The sequence below is a fragment of the Protomyctophum bolini genome (genome assembly GCF_963924005.1).
Source record: "Protomyctophum bolini genome assembly, chromosome: 24".
NCBI classification, from domain to species: domain Eukaryota; kingdom Metazoa; phylum Chordata; class Actinopteri; order Myctophiformes; family Myctophidae; genus Protomyctophum; species Protomyctophum bolini.
This window is the reverse complement of record NC_137885.1, coordinates 15460505-15471482: the sequence shown is the minus strand read 5'-3', so window position 1 is coordinate 15471482 and position 10978 is coordinate 15460505. Positions and strand designations below refer to the sequence as shown.

General features: G+C 41.4%; 1 protein-coding gene across 1 annotated transcript; it reads left to right on the top strand.

Annotated features, from left to right (window-relative positions):
- Nucleotides 1-2195: 2195 nt before the first annotated feature.
- On the top strand, nucleotides 2196-10661 carry LOC308311789 (putative ATP-dependent RNA helicase DDX4; the record flags this gene model as incomplete). The annotated part of the gene is made up of 19 exons (XM_080758567.1): nucleotides 2196-2219; nucleotides 2618-2665; nucleotides 3041-3094; nucleotides 3748-3834; nucleotides 4117-4167; nucleotides 4268-4303; nucleotides 4927-4962; nucleotides 5060-5095; nucleotides 5189-5228; nucleotides 5321-5463; nucleotides 5555-5707; nucleotides 5857-6011; nucleotides 6540-6669; nucleotides 6830-6996; nucleotides 7084-7229; nucleotides 7322-7421; nucleotides 7507-7777; nucleotides 9910-10011; nucleotides 10596-10661. 19 exons carry the CDS (start codon nucleotides 2196-2198, stop codon nucleotides 10659-10661), a joined length of 1845 nt encoding a protein of 614 aa, XP_080614693.1.
- Between the last annotated feature and the right edge of the window lie 317 nt (nucleotides 10662-10978).

The window sequence follows — 10978 nt, the reverse complement described above, 5'->3', positions numbered from 1 at the left end:
CCATCCTCCTCCAAGCTGGTCACAATGCCTTCTACCTACCTTGTGACACTAGGGGGAGTAAAGTGCTGCTAAAGAATATTCCAACTGCTGCTAAAGAATATTACCGTATTTCCAATGGGAAACACTGAACAGATACCGATGTTTAACCATAACCACAGTGATTTCAGTCTATGAAACAACTTTCCACCCAACACTACATAATTTACATTAGGCATCTTCCTCTGAATAATCAAAACCACAATCTGCATTTACTTTGGTTCAGCTCAGCTGCTAGAGCCCAGGGCAGTGTGTGTGTGTGTGTGTGTGTGTGTGTGCGCGCGCGCACGGAACTCAGATTAACAGTTCACCCTGCCAGATGCCGAGAAACTCATCGGGATTTCGGGTCCGGGATGATCATCCTCATGATCCTCATCCTAGCAAGATAATCTAGAAGCTCCAGTGTCCAGTGCATTCCTCAGAACAGATGAAAGTTCAGAAACATGATGGTACACCTACCTACCTACACGGCTACACCTATACATTATACTCCAATAACTCCATTCGCTACCCTGGCGACAGCGAACTCCTCAAACCCCCGACCTCCACCCGCCCCCTTCACAAACAAAACGAAACCAACCGTTGCCTGGCGACGTTCTAACCAATCAGGGTGCGACCCACCGGCCGGGGTATGGGAGTCTTATCGCCGCGATTTTAGGGGCGTGGCAGGGCGGGTCTAAAGGCTCTGTGCTACCTGTCACAGGTCAATCAGCCTGTCAATCATCTCCTCTGCTCGGTACGCACACGTGCAATCGTGCATTAATCATCCTTTTTCTTCTCAACTTTGAAGAGGTAAGGTCGGCGAAAAGACGAAGAGCAAAATGTATTCATGTAAATGTATGTGTTATAATATGCGTGACTTGGTGTCGAAATATTTACTGTAGTTACAAACAGCAGGGTTTTAGTGCTAAGTTTGACTGTTTGGACGTGAATGTATAAGTTGATTGATGTCATGATAGACTAAAGAGGCCGCACCATGGAAGGCAGAATGTCGGCCGCCTGCAACACGACTTTTAATATAAATAAACCTGAATGTATACATGAGAGTTAACATTATAATAATGTGTAAGGCGAGGCGATGTTTAGAGGTTCCATGACCACGGCACGTTCAAAGTTTAAAAGCCGGAACCCTTCGTCATGATACGATGTGGATGGATTTAGGCCTATATTAAACACAAACCAACGTGGTAGCCCCTTTCGGGGCTCTCGGTAACGCCGTCCAAAATACAGAAAAGGTATAACCGAGGGCGAGGGTCCCGAGAGGAGCTAACCAACGTGGTTTCGACGAACCGCGGTAGGGTAATCATTGAGTGAGTGAATGAGACAACGCACCACGTGTGGTGACTTTTACACGACTTTTACCCTAATAAAAAAGTATTTAGTTTGGTTTATGTTCAATAAATGCATGCTTCGAGGGTGACTGCGTCCAACTTTTTTGCATAGTATATCGATAAAATGACACGGGACGTCCCCAATGGAAAGTTGGAAACAAGCCATAGCCTAACGCTTTCTTGGTTTATCGACGTTTTAGCATACTTTTGTATGAAACTGTACCTCTGTACTTTATTTTTTATTTGCAAACTTAAAAGTATTCAATCAACTAGAAGGGACAACGAACTGAACTAAGTTATATTAACATGACCACTGTTTTAACTCCTTGATCTGAAATTCAAATAAAATGACACTTAAAGCTCAACGACATGCAAAGTCGTCTTTTTGTCTTCTAACTTGAGTTGATGTTGTGAATTGTAATAAACAGTTGTGAAACATCATGTATTCAAAATTAGTTAATCCAGGGGACCCCTTGAGGAAGTTACATGTGGGCCCTGAGCAAAACTATCAAGTTGAATTCCACATTTCCACTATTTCACCAGTTATAAGTTAACCCAGTGAGATAATGTATTAAAAAAAGACTAAGATAATAGGTTCCACTTATCTCCCCACAGACAGTAGAATTCTACAATACAACAATAAAATGTTCTTATGGGTGCATCTGGTACTAAAATCGTTTCAATTGGCGGGGCCACTGCCTAATATCAATGTGGACGTTCTTGACATTTAAATGTTAGACATTATGCTCTATGAATTCACTTTACATGTTTGCCTTAAAGATTGCCTTTTTATTTATTTATTATAGGCTACATACTACCTTGACAACCATGGCCGACGAATGGGAGGAAGAGGTAACTTCAGAGAGGGAATTTAACTGACCTGTTTGAAACATTGAGAGACTGTTGAAGTCATAACTCATAACACGTTTAATGTGTCCATGTTTACAGGGAACCAGCACCGGTGGTGCAGTCACCAGCCAGGCTTCAAGCAGTGGTGGGTTTATGCATAGCTAGCTACACAGCAAAATCCTGACTGTTCTTTTAACTATGACTGAAAATGAACCCTTTGCTTTAACACTCATTTACAGTATATTGCCATATACTGTTTAAAGTAAAGTAAAGAACATTGCTACCAGTGACTTGATGGTGTACCTTTATGTATGTAACAGTGGGCTCAACAGACAATTAATATTGTTATCAGTTGAATTATGTTCATAAGGGTGACTGTGATGTATGTATGTGTCTTTTAGGGAGCTCCTGGAAAGGAGGATTTGGAGGAGGGGATGACAATGACAGAGGTAAGTGTATGTTATGGGAAATATGATTCCTTAAATTTGTACTGTTACTGGGCCTGATAATAGTTGCATGATGTCTGAATCGGCTCAATTGCTTTGGTAGTTGAATGTCTTACACTTTGCTCTGACTTTATGGTAAATGCAAGATGCGGGGGTCCCACATTTCAAAACCATTGAACTACTGTCTCAAGGGGCAAGTTAATTGCGTTGCGAACTTGCGACTGACATAGAAACATGGCTTTTTCCGAAAACTCATTTTCAAACAGACATTTTTAGAATCTGAGCTCAGGTCAGAATGGGTTAATAACTTAAACACAACAATAAACATCCAGCATTAGATGTCATTTACCAAATTGAGGTTGCCTGTGTTTTATACAGGTCGTGGAGGAAGAGGCAGAGGAGGACGAGGAGGAGGATTTAGGAGCGACTCGGGTAAGAACACATTTGGGCTGCATACAAATCTGTGGTATACTATCGATATTACTGCGCATGATAAGTAAAGACAGTTACCAAGGGATGCCCGCTGGCCAAGTGGCCCAGGCTCATGCTACATGGGCTCTGGCCTGCCAGGGCGTCATGTGTTCGAGTCCCGTTCATGACGACCTTTGCTGCGTATGTCTCCCCATCCATCTTCACTTGATACTGCCAAAGGCAGAAAACTCTTCATGCACGCATGAATGCAAAAGAGAAAGGTGCATTTCAGAATGAATCAAGTAAACATACATTTTTATGTGCAAGCCTGTCAAAACAGCTCTGCTTTCACCATACAGTAACATTAACTAATTGTACCGGTAGTTTTACTCAAACCATTAAACCCTTATACATGCTTGTAATGTATGCAATGTATAAATTAATCAAGATTACATTATTCTGGAATTCTATTTTCAAGTCTCATGAAGCCCTACCATACTGTACATGTGTCAGTGACATTGATAGCTTAAATATAGCTAAACCTTTGACCTTATTTTGCAGGAGCTGATGATAAGGGGAATGGTAAGTACTAGTAGTATTATTGGTGTTGACTGTTGGCACTCAAATGTACATGTTTATATTATACTATGTCTGAGTTGTGTATTGTGTTTTAGATGAAGCAGGTAGCAGCTGGAACAGTGGAGGAGGCGGCAGCAGCTGGAACAGTGAAGGAGGAGAGAGAAGAGGACGAGGAGGCAGAGGTGAGACGGGCTGTGGCTGATCTACATATTATTCATTCTGGTGAAGTAGCTTATTGAAAGAAATCCATGTGAAAACATGCTTTAACAAGACAGCCATTGAAATCAGTGGTTCTTATGTCACCCCTCCCACCTCTCAAATGTCCCGCTCCAAAAGAGCCACAACCAAAAATAGACATTGAAAATTGAAAGGAAATATAAAGCAAGGAATAAGTTTAGTATACACAGTAAAATAATATGTATCGGGTTCTTACAGCTTATGACGGTAATATTTGTACTTGACAGGAGGCAGCAGAGGAGGTCGAAGTGATGGAGATAATAGAGGATCTACAGAAGGTAACGAAGGAGAGAAGTGGATTAAACTAGATGAACTGGGCCACTGGATTGTCCATAAATGATTTGCTATTAAACTGATTGTATTATTTTTTCTTCCCAGGGTTTGGAGGTGGAGGCAGAGGTGGCTTCCGTCAAGGTATAAAAAATCCAACTTAAGTTCTCTGGTAATAATAAATAATAATAAAGTTTGTTAAAGTCAGCTCTATCTGGAAAATTCCACAACAAGCTTGTAGAATCCCAACATGTCAAAATTGACTGTGGAAAAAAGACAGTCCTGAAGTGTCTTACATTAATCGTGGTGTATTGCACCTGCACAACTGACTCGCTAGACTTGAGACAGACTGACAAATGCTTCAGATGTCCCACCTGCGCCACTTCAATTCATAATTGCAGCTGCATAAATAAATCCTGTATTTAAATTAGTTGAAGCCTATATCTTGCTTCTTAGCAGAAATGGAAATTCAAAAATATATGTCAAAAGATATTTAAAAACATTTTCGTGACCTGAAATTACGAACGGATGAGCGCTTCCTGTGCAGGAGTTTATGGAGGCGGATCGTTGTGGAATGGTTGACTATCGACTAGCAAACAGGCAGCTGCAATGTTTGCTCACTGCCATCAATCTTCTCTTTGTACTTTAACTGTACTCTACTTGCCTGAAAAGGAGAGAAATAATTTAAATGTATTCCTGAAGTAATTCTATGTTAGTGTAACTGCAAAAATTTGATGTAAGTGTAATGACATGACATGTCTTTTTAGGTGGAACAGAAGGTGAAAGAGAAGGTTCTGGAGGAGGTAAATTTATCATGATTCATAATTGTAAAGTGAATTAATGTCAATAAGTCATGTTCATGAGTGAATGTCAACTGATCCTTCTTGTGTAATGTTGCAGGATATCGTGGCAAAGATGAAGAAGTCTTTTCTAAAGGTAATTTGTGTGGATAAGGTTCCATGTTTGAGTTGGTTAGCTTCAGCTTGCATTGGGTACACATGCTAAAAATATATATTTGACCTGTAACAGGTTCAACAGAAAACACTGAAGATGGAGGTGAAGAGAGTAAGTAATTCAAATAAATGCATTGTGATACATTTCTTGTATACTTGTCCAAAAGTCATTCTAACTAAACCACCTTTACCTTATCCCTTTCCCTAGGAAAGCCGGTGACCTATATTCCTGAAGCCCTCCCTGAGGATGAAGAATCCATTTTTTCCCACTACGAATCTGGCATTAACTTTGACAAGTATGATCAGATCATGGTGGATGTTAGTGGCAGCAACCCACCAAAGGCCATCATGGTAATGATCTGTTACCAGTGTTCTCATCAGTTCAGTAGTCGTGAGTAGTTTTCTTGGACAGCAATGAAACCCTGTTTGTCTCCATTTTCAGACTTTCGAGGAGGCACAATTCTGCGAGTCCCTGAAAAGGAACGTGAGCAAATCCGGCTATGTGAAGCCAACTCCAGTGCAGAAGCATGGCATCCCTATTATCGCTGCGGGCAGAGACCTCATGGCCTGTGCCCAGACTGGGTCAGGCAAAACGGTGAGATTCAGCTGATGCTTTCATCTAAAATGACTTATGGTTCAGGACAGGACACATTGTTCAGATTAAAAATACATCAAGTGGTGTAATGAACCACTACATATGGGTGTAGTGGATGTGAGCTTGGTTCTCTGTTTTCCTCCCTACAGGCTGCCTTCCTGCTGCCAATGCTCCAGAAGCTGATGGCAGACGGAGTGGCAGCAAGTCAGTTCAGTGAGCTGCAGGAACCTGAGGTCGTGATCGTTGCCCCAACCAGAGAACTGATCAATCAGATCTACATGGAGGCCAGGAAGTTCGCCCATGGGTGTGTATTGTCACAATAGTTGGATAGAAAAGTATTATCTGCATGCTCCGTTAAGTTTCAGGAGTCTTTTAACCCATTTAGACCTGAAGCCGATTCTAAAAAAATTGCTTCTAAATCCTATTAGAAGCAATGTTTCTATGTCAGTGGTGCTCAACTTATTTAATGTCAAGGACCCCCAGAATTATCTGTATTTGGCCCGAGGAGATGAGGACTCCCATTTAACAGATCTACAAGCTCTAAAATGCTTAAAACACCAAAAGACGTTCTCGTCCTGTTTAATGGAGATCAGCAACAGTCCAACAAGAAATGGCTGCGTTTTGGCACGTAGGCAGTCCTTAGTGTTTCTAACTATTAAGTGGAAGTGACATGTATAGCTTATCACTTTAGATCATACAGCTGTCAGACTCATTAGTGTAGTAGCACAGGGAAAGTAATAATTTGAGTCTGTAAAAGTTCACACTGGCCAGAGGCCAATGAAACACACCATGTACATGAATAGACACATTTCTTTTCATCTGACCTGTGTAGGACATGTGTGCGTCCTGTTGTGGTGTATGGTGGAATCGCAACTGGACACCAAATCAGAGACATCTGCAGGGGATGCAACGTGTTGTGTGGGACTCCAGGAAGGATGTTGGATATGATTCAAAGAGGAAAGGTAATTAAGGTCTCACCAGTCATTTTTTGATGGTAGTGAACCTTTCCGGTTTCTTAGTTCAAGGCTTGGATCTGTTGAGATGCATTGCATTTTATTTCTACTGACTGTTAAAGAGATGGATTTCATAAGTTTATTCTTTCTATAATGATGTACCCTTTAGGTGGGTCTCAGTAAGGTGCGTTACCTGGTGTTGGATGAAGCAGACAGGATGTTGGACATGGGCTTTGAGCCTGACATGCGCAAGTTGGTGGGCTCTCCTGGTATACCACCAAAAGAAGAGCGTCAGACCCTGATGTTCAGTGCCACCTTCCCTGAGGCAATCCAAAGGTACACTGCGTTATATATCTTCTATAGGTTGTTTTTATGTGAAACTCCTCAATACTGATCCATTTCTCTGCATGGTGTTTTTTACAGGCTGGCCTCTGAGTTCCTCAAGACTGACTACTTGTTCCTGGCTGTGGGTGTGGTGGGCGGAGCTTGCAGTGATGTGGAACAGAAGTTGATTGAGGTCACCAAGTTCTCCAAGAGAGATCAACTTCTTGACGTCCTAAAGACCACTGGTAACGTCTCCAACCTCTGCTATTAACAACCTGAATAGGCTTGAAAAATAAACGACAATTGTTTCAAGTTTTTGTTTTGTTGTTTCATGCAGGATCTGAGCGTACGATGGTGTTCGTGGAGACAAAGAGACAAGCTGATTTCATTGCAACGTTCCTTTGTCAGGAGAAGGTTGCTACTACTAGTATCCATGGGTAAGTAGGAGCTTGTTAAAAAAAACGTTTTTATAGCCAGTATGCGTTCAAATGGAGCAGCATTTTAACTTTATTGTCTCGACAGCGACCGTGAGCAGCGTGAGCGAGAGCAGGCGCTACACGACTTCCGCTCTGGAAAATGTCCCGTCCTGGTGGCTACCTCTGTGGCTGCAAGAGGTCTGGACATACGCGATGTGCAGCACGTGGTCAACTATGACCTCCCCAAAGCCATTGACGAATATGTCCACCGCATCGGGAGGACCGGTCGTTGTGGCAACACTGGGAAAGCCATTTCCTTCTATGATCCTGAAAACGACAACCAAATGGCTCGCGACCTTGTTAAAATTCTCTCTAGTGTAGGTGATCTGATTACTCTGCACGCCACTCTGAATGCTTTAAAAAGCACCATGTCCAGCCCTAATGGTTCCTATTGGTTTGACTGTGATTTACAGGCTCAGCAGGTGGTGCCTAAATGGCTTGAGGATTCAGCGATGGGCGCCACTGGTTCTTCATCCTTCAGCTCAGGAGGATTTGCTTCCACAGACTCTAGGAAGGTAATTGTCATGAATTAAGTAAACACTCAATGTGACCTTTTAGGGCTAGTGAGGTGGTGGCTCGCCATAATTTCCCATCTGTAAGCAAGAACAAGGTCAGAACAAGATGACGACATATTCTGGGTTTTATTAAGCACACACAGAGTATATACATTTGCAGATGTCATGCACACGTGGACCAAATACTACATGGCAAAGTGAAACAAAGCAAACTTGAGCGTTTCCTCTGTATTTGACTGTCAATGTTCTAACTTGGCTTCTTTTATTTACCCTCAGGGGGGAGCTTTCCCCACTGACAGCCAGCCACAAACAGCTGCCCAGAATGGAGGAGATGATGAGTGGGAATAAATCGCCACAAGAGTTTCTTGCAGTTTTTTTTATGTTATGTTTTATTTTGTCTTAAAACTTGCATGCGGGTGTTTTAATGCATGAAGTGTGCTGTTCTTTTTGGTTTTCTTTATTTCATTTTGTTTTAGTTTGAATAAGATTTCGTATGAGCCTGTGGCTACTTTGTGTTAAAAAAGATTGAAGTTTGGTTATCTGTATTATCTTTTGGTTATTTAATGTTGAGCCTGCTGGGGGCGGCTATCAATAGTTATTTGGACGATTGAATACTTTATTTTTATTATTATTATTTGCTGGGGACCATGGCCGCCGTGATCTCAAAAGCATCAATTAGGTCCTTCCAGCTCTGCATGCTGATGGACATGATGCATTATTTACGGATGGCCGATTCTCCTTTGTCAGTCTCCCCTGATGTCACAGGAGCAATACAGGGCAACTTGTTTGCATCCAGGTACATCCTGGCCATACCATCCCTGAAGAGGAATGATGTGTGAAACCTGTTTCTCACTCTATGTGAGAACGACCAGGGAGAGAGAACAGACAGAAAATACACAAATCATTACGTACAAAGAATAGGGAGCTTATAAACCCAGTTCAAAAGGACACAGAACAAATTCTGAGTCGTGCCAATAACAAGCTCACTGAAGTTTTGGAAGAGGCAAACACTTTTTAAAGATGTCTGTCAGGCCTGAACAAAGTATTCAATGCAATGTTTGTGCTCAATCCTTTTTTTCCCATAATGTGAATAAATGTGTTGAGTGTTTCTAGTGTGGTTAGTCTGGTTTGTATGCTTGAGCCTAAATGTATTGCATGACATTATGACACCCGTTCTCAACTTCTCAGTCTACGTTTTAGAAGTGAGCCCTGCAGCAACTTGCTTTGAACAACGCGTGCTTGGCAGACAGTGGATAGCTGGTACATTGTGTAGGTCAGGATGTGTCACTGAACACAAGTCATACGCTTATATATATATAAAACGGCAGAAAGTAAAGAACATCTACAGTTTCATAAATGCCTTGAATGGAATTTAATACTGAGAACATGACAATCAAATGAAACAGAAAACTGGATTCCCTCTTGCCATCTTTTTGTAGTGATTCCCACACACTGCCCCACCAGATAGAGCAGGTATGTATCTATCTGGTGGTGGAACTTTTGTGAAATGTGCGAGCATTCTGTGAGAACTTGGAACACTGGTCCATGGTGAAAATGTATGAAAACTGTTGTCTCAAATAAATAAGCAAGCGGAATTGTTTGATAATGATGAATGAAGCACTATTCTGTGTGCTCTGCTCAAGGTGGATGTAGACTGAAGATGTGACTGGGTGGAGGGTCCAAACTCTGTTTTAAGTAACCGATCCCATGCAAATTCATGGTATAGTATCACCCATTCTACTGAAAATTGTGCCTGCTTTGCTTTGTGATTAAATTATAGTGTCGGTGGACAGTGGTTAGGTATTAGTTTAATCGGTGATCACTGCGTGTTTATCAATATTGTATATTGTAGGTTACCTGACTCCTCAACATGCTCTGACAATGCCTTAAAAATACAGCTCTAATGGTTCCTGTTTCTTTTGACTGATCGATAGGCTCAGCAGGCGGTGCCTAAATGGCTTGAGGATTCAGCGATGGGCGGCGGTGGATCTACAGGCTTCAACCCAGGAACCTTTGCTTCCACAGACTCTAGGAAGGTAGAATTATCCTGATGAAGACAGTATATGGTAGTGTCGCAGCATGTTATGAACTTTATTTAGCACATGAAGAGACTATACATTTGCAGAGGTCATTTACATGTGGCCAGAACCTATATTAGTCAGGACAGGAACAGACTGTATGCTGGTGTGGAAAGATATTGGATATTTCTGATGTGAGTAAAGTATGTATAAAAACACGTCAGAAATTGGAACAAATGGAAATTCAAATGAGCAGTTAAAATGACATCACATGCTAACAGAATATACTTTTTGATTGAATATTTATACCAAAGCCAAATGGGTTAATCACAAAAGCCAAAGGCTTGTTTCTATGGTGGTCCATGTGAACGTTCAGTATACAGACAACAATCAAACATATGAACTGTACAAAAAGTATGTGCACCAAATGGGGTGCAGCAATAGAATAGCAACATATATAGAACACACATCTTTGTGCATATAGGGTGCGTTTGGATATGTGCACTCACATATTCATTATATCCAAACAAACCCATTGTCTGGAGGCAAGTGCAATATAGCAAACCTAAGCTTGACAACATGGCTTCTGTTTTTGCCCTCAGGGGGGAGCTAACTCTGCATCCAGCCAGCCAGCAGCTTCCCAGAATGAATATGATGAGTGGGAATAGATTGCCACTCTCCTGCTAGTTTAACGTAGCCATTTGTCAATTTTTTAATGCATTAACGTTTAATGCATCAAGTGTTTGTTTTTACATTTTGTTTGCTGAATTTGTTTTATAGTTGGGTTCAGTATGAGGCCATGGCTCTTGTTTGAAAATATGCCTTTAAAAAAAGTTATAGAAAATTTGTATTACTTATTTGTCAATAAGTATCAGAATTTTATTTGATATGCTGTGGCCATCTCACAGCGAGTTCTTGATAATATTTACAGTTTAGGTCAATTCATGCTTTGTGTGGCTAGTGGACATTCAAAGTTCCAGTTGCT